We start from the raw sequence: 20,402 nt of genomic DNA, 5'->3' as shown, positions 1-20,402 counted from the left end.
TGGACCCAATCTACTTGGAATACACGGTCAACACTCCCAACTGCCTACACATTTGTCGTTTATTTATTTTTTTTTTAAATGATGCATCAGAGAGGGGTCTCCTCATAGTTTCAATTTGTCTTTGGTGATTAAATAAGATGCTCATTTCCCCATCTGTTCATTTACCGATTCTATTTCTCTCCATGGGAGCAAGCAACTCCCAAAGAGTGATACACATTAGTGTCTTCTTTCTCAGCGAGGTCTCTAAGTGACTCCCCGAGCTCTGCTGGGACTGTTTTCACCTACTGAAGTAAACCACGCCAAATGATTGTGCCTGTCTGCATGTCCCCCTACTTCCTGTCTCTCTCCATGGTCAGTCTTCCTGTTGAAGGCCCCGTAGCAGCCTTTACGGACTCTCCTCTAAATAATTATTGGCTTTCTCTTTAGCTGTTTCCCATGGACCTCAGAGAAACTTCAAGAAACACTTCTTGACTAATTTATTAGTCTTGTCTCTACTGACTGCTTGGAATTCTTTAGTCTCTCCCTTGCTACTTCTCCAAAGGAAATCCTGGGCCTTAGTTTGACTTGTTTTGTTTCCTTCTATAAACCTTTATTTTTTCCTCCCTTTGTATCTTGGTTTGTGATACCCTCTTCCTAGACTGCCTCTGTTTACTTTTTGGCTATGTCAAGACAAATAATCTCCGAGACATAACCTCCTCAGCCAAGCTCTCCTGGATTTTCTTCCAGTCCACTCAGCCTCCAGCTTGCCTCCCAGTGCCTGAAGCATTTGCGGTATGTAGGGGATCTCTAAGAAAGCCTTCAGTACCCCAAGAACTAGTTCTTCCCCCGTCATTCAACTTTGAATAAGTTGAGAAAGGTAGTTCAGGTAGAGGTCAAAGCATCATTTTTTTTTCTTTTGATGATACAGGTTTTGTGGAGGAAGCAGCTTAGCGTGAACACAACTGTAAACTGACCCCAGAATTATTTTTCCTATCTTCCCCCAAGTCTCAGGTGCGCTGAGGGGGCTCATATGCCACAGTCAATGGGGGCACATGTCGCAGCTATGCATTAATCACCATAAGGCCCAAAGTCTGCAGAGCTTCTTACCTACACCATGCTTGTAGGCAGCTGAAAAGACTCACTTAGCAAGCACACCCACTCCAGCCAAATCTGAGATTCGGTTTGGTTTTGAGGGCCTCATTTCTCTATTGATGACGGCCTAGTTATGCAAGCAGCACCATGGGAATAGGTTAGGAAGCTTCCATGAGGGTGCAGGAAATGAGGACACTGTTGTCCTTGCACTAGAATAGGGGGACACCCAAATGAGAGGTGCCCTAACTCACAATTGTGTCAAGAGCTTCCCTGAGTCTTTATCGGATCTTGAGATGAATGACCAATCACCCAGGGCCCGGAAAGCGGGGGAATGACATATTTTCACTTATCATGAATTCACAGACAGAGACAGGTTACAGATTCCACTGCTCCATCGGCTGCTGCTTTCTAGAGGACTCTGAGTCCTCACAGAGTTTGGAGCCCACCTGCTAATGCCTGGATTCCAGAGCTGTGGGTGCACACACATCATTGCACCATGTAGAGTTAGAAAAAGATCTCTCTAAAAATAACCACCGAGGAATATTTAATTTGATAGCAAGACTGTGACTAATCCATGAAACAGAGCGTCTGTGTGACAAGACACAGTACAATAATGGGGAGAAATTCATGTTTGACCTTTAAGCAAGTGCAAAATGAAACATATCTATGCCTCAGCAGCTGAGGACCCTGGCTGTAGGGAGAGTGACTAGGAGTAGGGGATTTGATGGTTGTGGAGGAGAACGAATGGCATTTATAGATCTCAAGGGTGTTGTATCATGAAAACAGAATGGGGAAATCAATACTTTTGGTGTTCAATAGGGAGAGGAGGCTGCGGCTCAGCTAAGTGGGGGCTGATAAAAGGTAGATACGGACAGCCCAGCTGGGCAGGAGTGACCAAACCAGTTTCAGCCTGGTTTGGAAGAAAGGCAGTCCTACAGATTTTGAGGAGACCCGGTGTTTCTAGGTGTATCATGGGGAGAGGAGCAAGATTCCAATGTTGAATGAACTTTTCCCTGTGCAATGCTCTATGTTGGGACTTTTATAGACATTATCCTTATAGATATTTCTGGTATTGATGGCATTGTAATTTTCACCTGCTAGAGGAAACCGGGTTCAGAGAGGTTCAGTTACTTACTTAGGATTACACAGCTTGAATGTGTCCAGGACTGAATGTGAGCCCAGTTCTGATTCTTAAGCTCTATTCTTTATTGCAATGTTAACTGAAAAATTTGAAGCAAGGCTCGGAGTGGGCTAGAATGACTGGGGTCAGGGGTGGGGGGTTGCGTGCAGAAGTGGTCCTAGCAAGGCCATTCAGTGATGAGTTCTCATAAAAATTTTCAGAGAGTCCTGGCATGGCAGGTTGGTAGACCAATATTACTTCTCTGATTGTTTTATTATTCATAACTATGTATAATAAATCATGATCCATCGCCGTCAATATTAATTGAAGAATAGTCTCTATTTCTTCAAGTTTCTCTTCCTCAGTGGAAACAGGGTGAATACTGTTTCTGTTGCTTTCTGGGTCAGGACCTTACATTTTCTAAGCACAGATTCAAGGTCTGTTCTCATAAAAGAGTCTTTCGAGTTTTGTTTTGCTTTTGCTCTCTACAGAATGTTTCTTAAGGAGAAAAATTAGCAATGTCCTTGATCAGACTCAGGTCCAGTTGTTTCCCAGCATGCTCGGTGCTATTCTTTCCTCAGGCCCTTAGCTTGTGCAAAGTTGTAGGAAAACAAGCAAATTGTTAAGTCTGTACCGGGGAAATGTGCAAAGGTAAGCTCTGAGCCCAATACTCAATTGGGCGAGCCTTTTTCTAGGCTCGTCCTAAACATACTCAGGATTTCTTCTAAAAGCTTTGTCTTAGGACCCTACCTTACTCATGTGTTAATGGTTCTTTAGGGCCTGACAATGTCACAAGACCTCCCAGGGTCCCAAGACCTGGCTCTACCGCCCACTCTCCACTTGCCCACTTACAGATCACATCCTAGGTACATTACGCAGCTTTTCTATTTGATCTACCTCCCCAGGGCTCCTTCTGTCTAGAATAGTTCCTCCTTTACTTGGCTGATTCATCTGTCTCACCGGGTTCCAACGTAAGTATCATTTCCTCCAGGAAGTCTTCCCTGATTTACAAACTAGGTCAGGCCACCTGACTGATGCTTCCTTTATACAGTAGTCTCGTGTCTCTGATTAGAGATTTGCTTATGTGATAACTGATTCAGTTTCTTTCCCATAATTAGAACATAAACCCTATGATGAAAAAGATCATGAACATCTTCTGTCTCGACCCTAGCCCGTAACATGTTCTCAATAAATTTTTGGTGGAGGAATGCTGCAAACATTTCACATTCCACGTGAAAAGCAACAAAGGAACAAAGTCTCAGTTCCCTTCTTAGAACCAGTCCCACAGCAATTCAGATACCGGGTAGATAGGGCTGTACCAAGCAAACAGGCTCTGTTTTGCACTTCAGTGAGTTGGTGAATGCATTGCAATTGGTTGCTTTTTATGTATAGAGAAATTACCTCTGTCCTGATTTGCAATATCTGTGCTATTTTGGGCTGTTTTTCTCTTTTGGGCCTATTTATATTGGAGCAATAATTTCACCATTTGGCTACACAGAGGCTCAATTAATATTACAAATATGGTCCCATAAAATTCACTTCTTGACATTAGAACATTTTGTTGCTAATTACTCTCCAAGGTTTTTAATTTCAATCCCTCCTTGGTGACTTAGTGTGGAAATTCAAGGGCAAAGTTATTTCCCCCAAGAGAAAGAAGAACTAAGCAATGCCAAGTTTCTATCTGTTCGTCCTTCCTTCTGGGGTACCTCACTTTGTATCCTGCTTTTGGCCTCATTCCCTTGGCAAAAAAAAAAAAAAAAAAAAAAAAAAAAAAAAAAAAAAAAAATAAGCAAATGAAAGCTTTATTGAAACAAAGATACACATTGCTGAGATTAAAAAAAAAAACCCTTTTGGGGATAGAGAGGTGGCTCAGCAGTTAAGAGCATTGGCTGCTCTTCCAGAGGACCTGGGTTCAGTTCCTAGCACCCACATGGCAGCTCACAACTGTTTGTAATTCCAGTTCCAGGGGATCCAACACCTTTACACATGTAGGCAAACATCAATGCAAATAAATAAATAATTTAAAAACCCCTCTTTTACTAATGTATTCATTCAAAGAATATTTACTGAGTACCTACTATGTGTGACATCCTCTGTGTCAGGCACCGAAGATGAGAAAACATAAGGACATCATGTTACTGTCTCCAAGTAGCTCAGTGTTGGGTGAGGTAAGACATGCTGTAGATTCTCGGGCACATTTGGACACATCTTGTGGTACTCATAATGATGGGACTAGGTAAACAACATCCTATCCAGAAATGATTTTTAGGGATCGAAATCAGAAAAACCTTGGTTTTTTTCCCCCCTCATTTGAAGACACTGGCTAACTGCAAAAAATCTGCATTTTAATAATATTTTGAATGGGTTGATTAAATAGGAACAGATGGTTAAAGTTTGTCATTTTAGGAAAAATAATGAAATATTGCACTGCTTAATCTGTTTCTCTTTCATACTCTTCCCCATTCCCTCCCCACTGCATAGATACTCATTGCAAAAAAAAAAAAAAAAAACCTTAAAGCAAAATGCTAATAATGTTTCTTTTTCTTTTTGTCATTTAGGTGTCCTTACCTAAAAGGACCCTAACTTGGGCAGTTATCTCTGCGTGGCTGGGTTAGCCTTTTGTTCCTGGGCTGCCTCAGAGGAAGCTTCCTACAAAGGTGTCAGTTTGGGGCATTTAAAAAGTGGTGGGAAAGCGACACTACCTTAGGGGTCTCTTTCCCTAAAGAATACTAGCTCTGCAGGTGTTTTACCAGCCAGAGGAGGCTCCCACCCTGAGGGAGCCAGCAGAGTAGACGCTAACTGTGTAAGTCTCATCCATTTGCTTCTGGGGCTTTGTGTAGAAGCTCTGACTACAGTGCCTCCTGGTCAAGGGAAGGCAGGGTGCCACTTCTGTCACCGGCATTCTGTTTGGATCTGCTTCTACGCCAAATGCATTTCTCTGAAGTTTTACCATTCTGTTTAGACAGAGCATCGTATGAGATCAACTGCTGGGAGAGAAAAGGGAGTGCTGCTTTGTCACTGCTCCCAGAGACTCCTGGGAGGAGAATGAGCATCGGGTGCCACATGCCCACAGCTTGCCGGCTTCAGTAGCGAGAGCCTCCAGAATGCTCTTGGATAAACATCATCTTTGTGGCCACACATTGTTTTATGAGCTGAGTCATCAGCCTGGCTGGCTCCTTAAATGCTGCTGTCTGAATCTTCAGGCAGAAGAAAACAGGAAGGCTTGAAGTGCAATCTGACAGAACTTTATAAAGGGCAGTCTCATTTGCCAGAGGTGATGAGGGATTTGCCTTTATGGAGTTTGCTCATGATAAAAGGATTATTGATCAACTTTCATTTTATTTGAGAGGAAATAGGATGCTTTTCTGTATTTTATACATTATTTACAAAATCTGTTTAATTGTAGCTACTTTAAAAAATATTTATTTGTTTATTATGTACACAATATTCTGTCTGTGTATATGCCTACAGGCCAGAAGAAGGCACCAGACCCCATTATAGATGGTTGTGAGCCACCATGTGGTTGCTGGGAATTGAACTCAGGACCTCTGGAATAGCAGGCAATGCTCTTAAGTGCTGAGCCATCTCTCCAGCCCCATTATAGCTACTTTTAATAGCCACTAGTATTAAGGGATTTCTTGTTGAAAACTTGATTCCTTCCTCAGTCATCAAGTTGCAATTTATCATTTAAGGTAATGAGGTAAAACTAAAAGTAACGGGGACACAATAAGACTGTTTGCAGATTTCTTTGTTTCTCAAATTGTTCTACTATGTTTATCTTTTATATAGCTGTTCAGTAAGATGTCTCTTAATTAAAACTGATGCTCTTATAATGGGGAGATTTATTCTGATTAACATGAGCTTCTGATTGGGAAATCTGTAATTTGCTAAAGTCTCCAAGTTCTCTTTTTCAGCCTAATTTTGTTATGGTGTCAGTAGACATATAGGTAGAACATTCACAAGAGTAGCTGTGTTAGGTGTCAGGGACTATGGTAGCCTCTGTGTGGGGCTAAAATAATGAAATCCTTGTCACCGAAGAATAAAATGGATGGCTGTTGATGTGCCAAGTACACACACTACATCTCTTAGAGTAAAGTGGAGGATTAAGGGCTATTGGGAAGAAATGCCAATGACAGAGAAAAACTTCCTACATGGAGGGCAGCTGGGAGTCTTCCTGGAGAAAGTGGTCCCAAGGCAATCTTTGGAGGGTGAGGATGACCCACGAGTTTCAAGTGAAAGAGGATGTGGCCTGGGGGATATTGTTCACAAAAGCCCCATCAGGTCAAGAAATGGCAGATGCCAGTGTTTGGAATTAGGAGAATTCTAAGAGAACAGTTTTTAGGTGGTAAGCTTAGAAATCAGATCTTGGGCTGAGAATCGAATAAGTTACACCGATATAAAAGGACCTGGAGGGAGGCAGAGACAGGCGGATCTCTGTGAGTTCGAGACCAGCCTGGTCTACAGAGCTAGTTCCAGGACAGGCTCCAAAGCCACAGAGAAACCCTGTCTTGAAAAACCAAAAAAAAAAAAAAAANAAAAAAAAAAAAAAAAAAAAAAAAAAAAAAAAAAAAAAAAAAAAAAAAAAAAAAGACCTGGAGTAAACAGCTCTCTCCTGAAGTTAGGTGAGAGAGCAGGAAGAATGGGTGGTTGGGGAGCGGTGAGGCTACAGACAAGTTGGCCTTCCTGGGGTGGTAGAAGCCTGTGCAGCAAGCCGGGTGAAAATAGAAGACAGGCTTCTGAAGAAAGAGCAAGAGGCTGGGTCCTGGCAGGAACACAAGAAAGCTGGATAAAGAGGAAGGGGAGGTCAGTGAGGATTCTGAATTTCAGATGCAAGCTGGAAATCAGCTTACGGCTGGGAGGGTTGTATGTAGGGGGTTGTCAAGTGGACTGAGAGCCCAAGGAGGGGAAGGCTCGGACCAGATGCTATGGGGACAGAAGGGCAGGTGCGTGGTCCTGCTGAGGTCTGATTCTCCACAATGTATGCTGTGTCCTTTGCTTTATTTCAAGAAAGCAATCTAAATTTAGTTCAAACAGCAAGACTAGAGGAGTCCAGGACTTAACCAAATGTCCTTTTCCTCCCCCCTTTCCTTCCCTTTCACCAGTTGGAGTTAACAATCTCCAATCCCAGCGCTGAGCTCTGCAGTAGTAGAGTGATTGCCTTTGTTTGGAAATGGGAGTAACCTTGGGGAAACTGGACCTTAGGCTCTGCAGCTGTCACTACGTTCATCTGTCGAGGGGATAGAAGTAGAGGATGAAATAAGAGCTTCGTGGCTATTCAGACGACCTGTGCTGCTTGGACCCACTGTTTGTTCCATTCTATGAATGTGACTCCATTCTGGGGTATGCCCTCCATCACTGACGTTGTCCTGAGGTCTATATTCCTGGAAGAGCTAGCCAAATAGATAAAGGCATCTCTGTTATTCTGCTTTTGGTTCCTAATCAACCTTCTACTCTCAACGTGTATCCAGCTATTGAGAAATTCAATTGTTCACAGAACAGACATTTTCTGGGCAGGAGTGGCAGGCAGCTTTCATTGGTAGAGGGAAGAGCCCATAGATGAGGTAGTAGTGGCAATAATCCTGGTGATAGCGAGGACACTTTGAAGAAGTACTCAACAAGGTCTGGCCATTATTAAGATACTTACTTTTAAATTTAAAAAAGATGAAGAACAAGGTCTCTGTATGTAGCCCAGGCTAGTCGCAAACAGGATTCGCCTGCCTTCCCTTTCAGAGTGCGGTACTCAGAGGTGAGTGCCACCATGCCAGTAGTACCAGAGTATTCTTATTCTAGTCTTGCTCCTCAGTTAATGACCAAGCACTCAATGTCGAGTTGGGTGGGGGTTGAGAGGCCAGAAAGATGATTTTAGCCTAAAGCTTGCCTACAAGCTGGTAAGCTGACAGTCCTAGGGCAGAAAGGTTAGGGTTGTTAGATAAAAATGAATACCGAAATCCCAGACAAAAGATGTAAGGAGGAGGCTGGAGAAATAGCTTTGGTTCCAAAGGACATTATTTTTACACACACACACACACACACACACACCAAAATAAAATCTTAAAACAAAAGAAAGGAAAGCTGTCATTGTGCTGACTGCAGTACTAATTTAGGGTTCCTGGAAGAGAGTTACTGAGATGGGTTTTGAAGAGCAGGGCATCCAAGGGCAATAGCGAGGCATGCCACCCAGGTTTTGAACTTACAGCGCTGGTGACAAGCTGCGACTTGGCTATATGCTGGGTCTAAATGTAGAGTCCCGAGCAGTTCCTGGTCTCTGCTCAGCAGCTGACAGTAGGGGGTCATAAGGTAATGTTGGTAGCCACCAAAGTGAAGGGATTCTTAGGAGGAGGAGGAAGAAAGCTCTGGGAGGGTGCTGGAACTCAGTCAGGATGGCAGGAGGCAGAGACCTATGCCCCGCAGAGGCATGGGTCTGGTGTACACAACTAAACAGAGTTCTGAGAGAAAAGGCTTCTTTACTAGAAAGGCTGCTAAGCTTGTTCAGGCCCCACACACTCACCACAGCAGCCAACTCAACAAAAGAACTCAGGAGATGTTGGCGGCCTTGGCCTAGATACAGCACCCTAGGAGTCCAGGAACCCGTGCACTTCACTGGGTTCCTTTGAGACGAGCCCATTCTGCCAGCCCCCTCGGGGTGACCGAAGAGAATCTCTCAGGGGATGTGGCCGTGACAGCACTGTGACGACGAGATGAGTTTAATAGCGATGCTCCCCCCTCCCCTTTACTGGTTCTCCTCTGACCAGAGGGCGAGCGGCCATCTCGGTACGGCTGGCCGGAGGCACTGTGGCCTTCCACACACACACACACACACACACGACCGCGACCCCCTTCGATGCCAGCTGCAGCCCAAGGCTCTGGGTGGGCGGAGGGACCTGGCCTCCCGGACCGGGCTGTCCAATAGCCTCTCGCAGATTTCCCTCCGCTGGCCCGCAGCGGCATCTCGTGGATTCGCGCGCGGGCTCGGGCGGCGCGAGCCCGGGTCCTGCGAGCCCCCGCGCGCCAGGGAGCGGCGCATGCGCGGGCATCCTGCGAGCCCGCTGAGGCAAGCCGAGCCGCGGCGGCGCCGGGAAGCCAGCGACGGATCTGCGAGGAGCCGAACGGCGGCGCGGGGACGGTGGCGACGGACAGGTCGTGAGCCCTCGCCCGCGTCGCCCGCCCGGGGCTGTTGGGCCGTCCGCCGAGTCCCGCTGTCAGGACGTGGCGTCCGGCGGTGGCGGTGGCATCCCGGACGGCCTGCGAGGGATGCGCCGCCTACTGCCCCGCGCCGCCTGACCGCCCCCGCCTTGCCCCGCGGTGCGCCACAGCCGGGCCCGCGGCCGTCCCTGCGGTCGTCCCCTCCGCGCTGTCCCCCAGCCGCTGCGCCTGCGGAGCTGCGCCCGGCCCGGCCATGTGGACCCCCACGGAGGAGGAGAAATACGGCGTAGGTAGGTGAGGCTCGGGCCTGACAGAGGCGGGGATGGAGGGGCACGTGCCCGACTTCCCGGCCCCGCCTCGATGGCTGCCCTGGCTCCTCCGCCCCTGCCCGCAGACTGTGCGGCCTCGGCGCGGCGCGGGGCGGGTGCGCTCCAGGCGCGGGGCTGGGCCCGGGGCTCTGGGTGCGGGAGAGCGGCAGGGGGCGCTGGCGGGGCGGCCTCAGCAGGTGCGGCCAGCGGGAGGGGCCGCAAGGCCGGGGCAGTTGCGGGAGGTTTGTGGTGTGGGGCGCAGGACAATTTCCCCAAGAAGATGCATTCTGAGGACCTGCTTTTTCCAGCAGTCAGAACCTCGATTTTAATGAGTTTCTGCACAAAAGTTAATGAGCCCGATGGCGGTTTATTTTCCAATTGGAATCTTACAAAAAAGGATGAATTCGTTGACATCATTTTCTCAATTCAAATGCTGCAGCTATTTGTTTTGCTATGAGTATTAGAAATAGTGACCTTACTACCGTGGGAGGTGTTTTGGGCATACATCACTGTTAAAGTTTAGTGTATTTTGTTGACATGGTTTTGTTTAAAAAAACCTATTTCAAATGAGAATGTTATTCCTTAGTTTCCTTTAAAGTGTTATGTGAAACTCCAGAGGCTATCGATTTCTTTTAACATTTCAGCTCTTTAAAAACAATATTTAGTTTTTTAAGGGACCGAGTGTTTTACAATGTTAGTATTTCGTAGTCATTGCATGAGAAGAGTGTTCAGCACGCTACATTATTGTAAACTGGATTTGCAATTTGGATTTACTTAGAAATATTTAAAATGTTGAGTGTGCAGTGTTCTTTCTTTCTTAGCATGTAATGGAAAATTTTAGAAAACTTAATAGGAAATTGTTGCTTAAGGGTAAGTTATTATTTCCACTAGTGCAACAATTCTATCAGTATTTCGTTCATAATTCATTACAAAGTAACTCTGCAGTGGTAACAATTGTTTTGGAATACCATCAGGCAAAGTATGTCAAAATAGGTTTTATATCAGAGAAGCCGTCTATCTTGTTCTGAAAAGTAACATTCCAAAGTTTGTAATTAGCTATGTTACAGTGGAACTGGTAAAAAAGACTCCTGGTCCTCGAGTCTGTTGAAAAAGAATTGGGAAATGATGCACATGCTGGATTCACCCCTAGAGACTCTTTTACCTTTTCTATTTAAAGCATTCCTTGAATACTAAGTTGATACTGTGAAATGAGGGGCTGATGATTTTTCTTGTTCATAACTTGCTACCAGAATTTCTTAATTAGAATAACAAGAAATGGGTGTTAAAGTGGTCGGCTGTCCAGTGGTACTTGACTAATTTCTTTCCTTTGGGGAGGAACTCCCAAGTGGTGCAGATAGTGGAGTTCAGAGTGCTGGCTTCTTTTTACTGGTGCTTTGGGCAGGTTACTCAGATCATTTTCTTAATGTATAAATTGAGGGCTCATGTTTACATATCTTAAAGGGATGTGAAAAGCAAACAAGTACACTTGCTAAGTAGTTAGTACATGTTATTTCCCCCATTAGTACTTAGTGATAGTAAATACTAGGGGTGGTGGTTCGGAGACTGGCAATTCAAGCCAACCAGGAAAGGTGTATGTGACTCTTAAGAGTACTAAGATTTGATGTGTGATTTACCAAGACGAAAGATGAAAGGAGAGCCTTGGATTCTTCGAACGTGTGCTTAGCTTTAGAAAAATTGCTATGCCCTGTAGAGGGGCACAATATTGGGCACAGGGCTGTTGTCATTCTGAAGACAGTTGCGTTGCAGCTGTGGTCTGGTATAATTATGGTGCTTTTTCTTCTTAAAAAAAAAAAAGGTAACTACTTGATATTTCTGTCACTGTTTTTTCAATGGTCTAAAAGGTTTTTTTTTTATTGTTTAAAACTCAGGAGATTTACTCCCCTCCCCATGAACATATTAGGGACTGCACTTTTAGGCATTTTCTTAAAATCTAATTCAGTCTGTAAGGTATCTTCAATATTGTGCTTATTAATGAGGAAAAATGTCAATTCAAATGACTTATTTATCCCCTTGTTTAATTGCTTTAAGGACTAGCTTGAAAGTAACTATTACCATTGTTTAAGAAAAATATTTTGAGATCAACTTTGATCCTTTTTAAAACATTTATTTTCATTTGTGTGGGGATTGGGTGTACCCATGCTATGACATGCACGAGGAGGTCGTAGAACATTTTGGGGAGTCTGTTTTTTTTTTTTCTCTACTCTGGATTTTGGGGATTGAACTCAGGTCATCTGACTTAGTGGCAGGTGCCTTAGCCCACTGAGCCATCTCATTGCTCCCAGATTTGAATATCTGACTAAGCTGGAGTACAGATTTCTGTTTCTGTTCAGCAATTTGTAATCCTACAGCAAGAAAGAAAACACAGTTTTCATCCAATTTGGAGACTTTTGAGAAAGAGCTCCTGATATCGATAGGGAAATGAGCCCCTGTTGCAAAATCTTCCCTTCTCCACCTTTATGTAGTTGTTCCTTTGTGTTTTCACAGTTTTAAGGCTTTGAAATCTAGTAGTAATTAATGGTTTCTTTCAAGACAGTCTCTCACTATGTAGCCCCTTGGCTGCCCTAGTACTCAGAGATCCCCTTGCCTCAGTCTCCTGAGTCATGTGCCACCAAGTTTGGTCTGTAATTAACTTCTTACTACCTTCTTATCTTTATTTTTACAGTAGAGGATCTCTGTACAGGTTGCAACATTTCTTTTATTCTTTTTTACTTAAGACTCAGGTACCCAAGCTCCGCTCCCCTCCCCCTTTTTCTTTTGATTTTTCGAGACAGGGTTTCTCCGTAGCTTTTGGTTCCTGTCCTGGAACTAGCTCTTGTAGACCAGGCTGGCCTTGAACTCACAGAGATCCGCCTGCCTCTGCCTCACAAGTGCTGGGATTAAAGGCGTGCGCCACCACCACCCGGCTCCAAGCTCCCTTTTTGTTATATTCTGTGATTGGCTTGGGAGGCTGGGGAGGGCACTGACCTTTTGTGAAGATAAATGTGTCCATCAGTTTGCTGAGATACCAAGTTGTGTTGCCTTACGTAGATTCCTAGAGTAGTTTATTTTATTTTATTTTGTTTTTTCGAGATAGGGTTTCTCTGTGGCTTTGGAGCCTGTCCTGGAACTAGCTCTGTAGACCAGGCTGGTCTCGAACTCACAGAGATCCGCCTGTCTCTGCCTCCCGATTAAAGGCGTGCGCCACCATAGCCCGGCCTCCTAGAGTAGTCTTAATAGGACCTCTATTACACAAATGAAGAAAAGAATCTCAGAGGTCGCTTTTCTTTCCTTCCTTTCTTTCTTTGGTCATTTAACAGTTGTATAGTCCCTTTAATAATAATTATTATTATTGCAATGGGAGGTATTTTATGACATACTTGATTGTTTTTGCTCATCTTTAATATTTTTAGGGGATTTTTTCATTTCTTTCTTTTGTGTTTTTGCAGCAGGTTTCACTCTATAATTCAGGCTAGCCTGTAACCATAATTGCTTGGAAAATTCTGTATGTTTTGTTTCTTAGGTTGTCTTTCCAAGGAACTTCCTGCTCTACAGTGCAGTAGATAAGAAAAAACTTGTCCTTCTTTTTACAGATTATACTCAAACTAACAAACAGGGAAACCAAAACTAAAAACAGCACTTTTCTCACCCTTTAGTAACAAAAACAGGAAATATCCACAGCAAATAAAAATGTAATTAAATTCATTCAGTAGATAAACAGCAAAGGTGTGAATGTGTATGTATTGTTTTGATGTCCTAGATGTATATGCTGGTTAGTTTTTGTCAACTTGGAGAAAACCTCTGGGAAGGGTGGTGGTGCCACCCTTGGTCAGGTGATCCTGGGTCATATCAGAAAACAGGTTGGGTAAGCCACAGAGGTGAAGCCTATAAGCAACATTTCTCTGTGGTCTCAGTTTCCATTTCTGTCCTGGCTTCCTCTGGTGAGGGACTATAACATGTAAACCAAATTAAACCATTTCTTTCCTAAATTGCTTTTGCTCATGGTCTTTATCATAGCAATAGAAAATGTAACTAAGAGAATGTGGAAACTGCCTCAAAAAGCCATCTTGTTTATTCCACTGCTGTCATTATATTAAAAAACAAGCAAACAAAACTGCATGTGTATTTTAGGAAGGTACTTTGCCAGAAAGCTACATCCCTAGCTCCATGGTAAACTTTTTAATAATTCAGAGTATTGATTCTTATTTTTTGCTATTTTTCAATTCTTATACCATGAAATATTTCCCTCATTACCCTCCAGAATATTTAACATTTTTAACAATAGTTTTGCAATGCTATATTTATTTTTTCCTAATTAAAAAAATCTTTTTTTTTTTTTTTTTTTTTTTTTGTTTTTCGAGACAGGGTTTCTCTGTGGCTTTGGAGCCTGTCCTGGAACTAGCTCTGTAGACCAGGTTGGTNTTTTGTTTTTCGAGACAGGGTTTCTCTGTGGCTTTGGAGCCTGTCCTGGAACTAGCTCTGTAGACCAGGTTGGTCTCGAACTCGCAGAGATCCGCCTGCCTCTGCCTCCCGAGTGCTGGGATTAAAGGCGTGCGCCACCATCGCCCGCCTTAAAAAAAAGTCTTTTTTGCTTTACTTTTCTAAGCCTTAGTTGTTTTCTCAAGACCAGAGTATGCGTATAGAGTCTTTTATTTTTATTTAAATAAATCACTAAGTTTCATGAAAATTTAACTTCTATAGGTCTGTAGTAGATCCTGGTGTGGCTTATATTTCCTTGAATTCTAGAGACTTGAGGATCAGTAGTTTGAGGAGAGAGAAAGAGGGAGGCAGGGGGAAGGAGGAGAGATGGAGAAAGAAAGGATGAGAATGAAGGAAAGAAAAAAAGAACTGTAGTACAGAGGTGGAGCAGGAACTGTATGGGAAAGAACCCTTGTCCACAGCATTTGAGGAAATTCACTGGTCATTAGACTAGCTTGAAAACATGGTGGCTTTAGTTATTTTATGGCTCATTTGTCCTAGGAAGGAAGCCCAGTTTTTGAAGCCTCTGACAGAAAACTAATACCTCTTTTTGAGATAAAGATAGCCACCAGGGGAAGACATGGTCACATATCCAGAAATTTATTTTGTTCTGAGAAACAAGGATATAATCTGCATTTTATAATCAGACGTTTAGTCTTTACAGGGAGCATTAACAGCAGGAAGAAGGTACCTAGGCTACTAAGTGACAGATCTAAGGTGCCTAGGCTACTAAGGGCTGAGTTGACATTTGAACCCATGATTTCAGAATTCTGTGCTACAGATTTTGCTCCTTTATAAATTTTTATTATTGTTATTATTATTTGTGTGTGTGTGTGTCTGTGTGTGTATTGTGTCTGAGTGTTGACATGAGGTCCCATTGTGGTAGGAGATGATTTTGGGAGTTGGTTTTCTTCTTCCACCATGGGTTTCAGGGACCAAACTCAGGTTGTCAGGCTTGGGCAGTAGCAGTGCTGTTTTACCTGCTAAGTAATCTTTCCAGTTCTACAGATTCTTTTATTATACCCCTTGCCTTTGAATGGAATTTGTCAGTACTGTATGTCTAGTTTGAAAGTTGAGGAAGTCTAGAGCAGTGGTTCTCAACCTTCCTAATGCTGTGACCCCATGTAGTTCCTCATGTTGTGATGACCCCAGCCATAAAACTATTTTTATTACTACTTCATAGTTGTAATTTTGTCACTGTTATGAATCATAATGTAAACATTTGTGTTTTCCAATGATTTTAGGAGACCCCTGTGAAAGAGTTATTTGACTCCCTAACCGATTGAGATCCACATTTTGAGAACCAGTGGCATAGAGTCTTTTCATTTTAAACTAGATAAATATATTTAAGGAATTTTTTCCACCTTGGAAATTGTATAAGGCTACATAATATTATTGTTCCATTTTTGAATATAATGATTTATTTTGATAGTGGGTATAAATACAGGGTATGTGTTCAGAAAGCAAGTTTTCAATAATGCATTGAGGACTGTATTAAGTATTATTATTATTAATTATTGAAAGAGGGTCTCGCTCTATTTTTTTTTGGTTTTTAGAGACAGGGTTTCTCTGTAACCTTGGAGCTTGTCCTGGAACTTGCTCTTGTAGACCATGCTGGCCTCGAACTCACAGAGATCCACCTGCCTCTGCCTCCCAAGTTCTGGGATTAAAGGTGTGTGTTACCACCACCTGGCAGGGTCTCACTTCTTAACTGGCCTGGAGCTCACTGTATAAAGCAAGCTGATCATGTCCAGCATTTTGTTCATTTTTAGAAAGACACCTAGAACAGAGGAAAGAAATTGAATTTAGCATACATTTATTGAGTGTCTCTTTAAACCAAAAGGAGTTGTCTTGACCTCTGTTCTCTAAAACAAACAGGGAATTATCAATTCAAAGTTTGTGTTTGTGTGTGGTATATGTTATCTATGTGCATGTAAGTGGAGATTGACTCTGAGGTGTTTCTTAATTGTTCTCCACCTTAGTTTTTGAGAGGGGTCTATCCTTGAACTTGGAATTCAGGGATTTAGCTAGATTGACTAACTTACCAGATAGCTTCCAGAGATCTCCCTGTCTGCATCCCCCACCTCAGCACTGGAGTTACAGATGTGTCTGACTTTTACATGGGTGCTAAGGATCTGAATTCATTTTCCCAGGCTTGTGGAACAAACATTTCATAGATTGAGCAACCCCTTTTTATAGAGACAGGTATCTTGCTGTGTTATCCAGGTTAGTCTCTAGTTTTTGGGCTCCCACCTTCAACTCCCCTGTAATTGGGCAACAGGTGTACATGAACCCCTAGTCAGCTTAACACTTAATAGATTTAATATATAACAACATTCTGTAGACTTCAGATTTACAGATCATTTTATCATGCAGTATTAGAATATACTTTAGAAGCATTAAAGTGCATTCTAAACATAGCAGTGCTTTCAGTGCAGGATTTAAAAAGTTTTTATTTATGTGTATGTTTTTTTTCTACCACTTGAGTTCCAGACAGAAGAGGGTGCTTCTCTAGAGCTCGAGTTCCAGGCAGTTGTGAGCTACTGGACATGGGTGTGGAAATTCGAGCTTGGGCTCCCTGGAAGAATAGCACATGCTCTTAACCCCTGAGCCATCTCTCCAGCTCAATGTGTAGCATTTTCAGACATCCTAAAACATAACAACCTGAAAAGAATGGTCATTGAGGTTGGAAGTACCTTATATTTTATGCTTGGTGTTAAATTTTTAATAGCTTTTGAATATTCTTTTGAATTTTGTATTTTTGATAATAATGTTTAAAATTATTCCTAGTATGTAAGCAGCAGTTGGCCTGCTATATTAGGGATATATTTTCAATGTTATGCTTTTACTGTAGTGAACAAGCCTGTTTAGGATTTTGCTTTCAAGTCTCTTGTATATTGCCCCATCTCCAACAAATTTTGTATAGAGAAACAATATTTTGTAAAGTTTTTGCACATAGTCTCTGAGACTTTTTAAATTTTTAAAATATTCATAAATTCATAAGTTCAGGTACTTGCTATATTACATGTTAGGATACTTTAGTGAAGACAGTACTTTGTTGGGAATTGTCTTTCAGAAATGTCTTTCTGTTTTCCTGTTTGTCTACAGTGGTATAAAATCTCAACCTACTTCCATGTATTTTTTCCTTCTTCTTTCAAAACTCATTTATGTGCTCTTGCTAATGAGTGAGAACCAACATTTGTGGAATAGTTAAAGCATGATAAACATAGAACTCAGAGTAGATTTAGTTTAACAAGTGTGTATTTGACTTTCGCTAATATTTAAGTGGAGCCCATTTTATTAGTAGACAGTGGTTGCTAGAATATTCTTATTGATGAGAAGAATTGATGACTTAATACCCATTTTTGTTCCTTATTTCTATATAAATTGCTTGCATTATACCCTTCACTAATTCAATTTCAAATAAAAATAATACGTGTATAGGTGTTTTAACTGCATTTATGTCTGTGTACCATGTATATGCCTGTTGCCAGGAAGGCCACAATAGGGTGTTGGATCCCTTGGGACTGGAGTTATAGATGAATGTGAGCTGCCATGTGAGAGTAGCTAGTGCTCTTAACCACTGAGCTATCTCTCCAGTCCCACTAGTTCAATTTTTGGCCTTTAAGAGAACTTAGAAAAAATACAGTTTAAGGTTCTGTAGTTTGATCCCTAGGAAGAACCCACGTGGTGGAAGGAGAAAACCAACTTCTGTAAGTTGTCCTCTGACTTTCACACACAGCCTATGGCACACATGTGCTCATATATAGACACACATGTGCACGGAATAAATAATGTAATAAAAACTTTTAAGAGTATTGGTGGCAGTTTATTGGTTTTTGTAACTCATACTTTAAAAAACAAAACTGATATTTCCTTGTGGTCTGAGAGATGGTTCAGCAGCTTAGAATACTGTGTGCTCTTCTAGAGGACCCAGGTTCAATTCCCACAACCCACATGGTGGCTAACCACCATCTATAACTCCAGTTTCGTGGATGCTGATTTCCTTAGGCAATGCATATGTGCCAAGTATACAGACATACGTGCAGGCAAAATACCCATACACATGAAATAAAAATTAAATCCTTTATTTCTTTTTTTTCTTTTTATTAAAAATTTCCACCTCCTCCCCTCCTCCCACTTCCCCTCCCTCCCTCCACTTCCCTCCTCTCCCCCTTCTCCCCTCCCCCTCCCTCTCCAGTTCAAAGCAGTCAGGGTTTCCTACCCTATGGGAAGTCTAAGGTCCTCTCCCCTCCCCCCAGGTCCAGGAAGGTGAGCATCCAAACAGACTAGGCTCCCACAAAGCCAGTGTATGCAATAGGATCAAAACCCAGTGCCATTTACCTTGACTTCTCCGTCAGCCTCCACCGTCAGCCAAATTCATAGAGTCCAGTTTGATCACGTGCTCCATCAGTCACAGTCCAACTGGTCTTGGTGAGCTCCCATTAGATCAGTCCCACCGTCTCAGTGGGTGGACGCACCCCTCACGGTCCTGACTTCCTTGCTCATGTTCTCCCTCCTTCTGCTCCTCATTTGGACCTTGGGAGCTCAGTCCAGTTCTCCAATGGACTCTGTTTCTATCTCCATCCATTGCCAGATGAAGGTTCTATGGTGATATGCAAGATATTCATATGTGGCTATAGGATAAGGCCAGTTCAGGCGCCCTCTCCTCTGCTGCCCAAGGAACAAGCTGGGGACATCTCCTTGGACACCTGGGAACCCTCTAGAGTCAAGTCTCTTGCCAACCCTAAAATGGCTCCCTTTATTAAGATATCTACTTCCCTGTTCCCACCTCCACCCCTCCTTCATCCCAACTATCCCATTCCCCCCAGCTCTCCCCATCCTCCCCTTCTCCTTTCTCTCTCCCCATTTCCCCTTACCCTTACTCCACCCCACCCCCATGCTCCCAACCCCTGCCTGACAATCTTGTTCACCTGCAGTATCCAGGAGGATAACTATATATTTTTCATTGGGTTCACCTTCTTATTTACCTTCCTTAGGATCACGAATTATAAGCTCAATGTCCTTTATTTATGGCTAGAATCCACCTATGAGTGAGTACATACCATATTCATCTTTTTGGGTCTGGGTTATCTCACATCCATTTGATGTAAAATTCAAGATGTCATTGTTTTTTACCGCAGTGTAGTACTCTAATGTGTATATATTCCACACTTTCTTCATCCATTCTTCCATTGAAGGGCATCTAGGTTGTTTCCAGGTTCTGGCTATTACAAATAATACTGCTATGAACATAGTTGAACAAATACTTTTGTCATGTGATAGGGCATCTCTTGGGTATATTCCCAAGAGTGGTATTGCTGGGTCCAGGGGTAGGTTGATCCCGAATTTCCTGAGAAACCGAAACACTGATTTCCAAAGTGGTTGCACAAGATTGCATTCCCACCAGCAATGGATGAGGGTACCCGTTCCTCCACAGCCTCTCCAGCAAAGGCTATCATTGGTGTTTTTGATTTTAGTCATTCTGACAGGTGTAAGATGATATCTCAAAGTTGTTTTGATTTGCATTTCCCCGATAGCTAAGGAGGTTGAGCATGACCTTAAGTGTCTTTTGGCCATTTGAACTTCTTCTGTTGAGAATTCTCTGTTCAGTTCAGTGCCCCATTTTTAATTGGGTTAATTAGCATTTTAAAGTCTAATTTCTTGAGTTCTCTATATATTTTGGAGATCAGACCTTTGTCTGTTGTGGGGTTGGTGAAGATCTTCTCCAAGTCAGTAGGTTGCCTTTTTGTCTTAGTGACAGTGTCCTTTGCTTTACAGAAGCTTCTCAGTTTTAGTAGGTTCCATTTATTCAATGTTGCCCTTAATGTCTGTGCTGCTGGGATTATACATAGGAAGCGATCTCCTGTGCCCATCTGTTGTAGGGTACTTCCCACTTTCCCTTCTATCAGGTTCAGTGTGTTAGGACTGATATTGAGGTCTTTTATCGATTTGGACTTGAGTTTTGTGCAAGGTGATAGATATGGGTCTATTTTCATTCTTCTACAGGTTGACATCCAGTTTTGCCAGCACCATTTGTTGAAGATGCTTTCTTTCATCCATTGTATACTTTTAGCTCCTTTATCGAAAATGAGGTGATCATAGGTTTGTGCGTTAAAATTCAGGTCTTCTATGCGATTCCATTGGTCGACTTCTCTGTTTTTATGCCAGTACCACACTGTTTTCATTACTGTAGCTCTGTAATAGAGTTTGAAGTCAGAGATGGTAATGCCTCCAGAAGATCCTTTATTGTATAGGATTGTTTTGGCTATCCTGGGTTTTTT

General features: G+C 42.8%; 1 protein-coding gene across 1 annotated transcript in view; it reads left to right on the top strand.

Annotated features, from left to right (window-relative positions):
• The first annotated feature begins 9,222 nt into the window (after positions 1–9,222).
• Positions 9,223–20,402, top strand: part of Dock3 (dedicator of cytokinesis 3) — a 367,607-nt gene continuing 356,427 nt past the window's right edge. Inside the window, exon 1 of the mRNA XM_050139541.1 lies at positions 9,223–9,624. Coding sequence (XP_049995498.1) covers positions 9,588–9,624 — 37 coding nt within the window. The 5' untranslated portion in view covers positions 9,223–9,587. The remainder of the gene's footprint in view (positions 9,625–20,402) is intronic.

This window comes from Alexandromys fortis, unplaced genomic scaffold, assembly GCF_014885135.2.
Source record: "Alexandromys fortis isolate MF-2015 unplaced genomic scaffold, M_Fortis_MF-2015_v1.1 scaffold_36, whole genome shotgun sequence".
Taxonomy (NCBI): Eukaryota; Metazoa; Chordata; class Mammalia; order Rodentia; family Cricetidae; genus Alexandromys; species Alexandromys fortis.
This window is presented reverse-complemented; position numbering and strand designations above follow the sequence as displayed.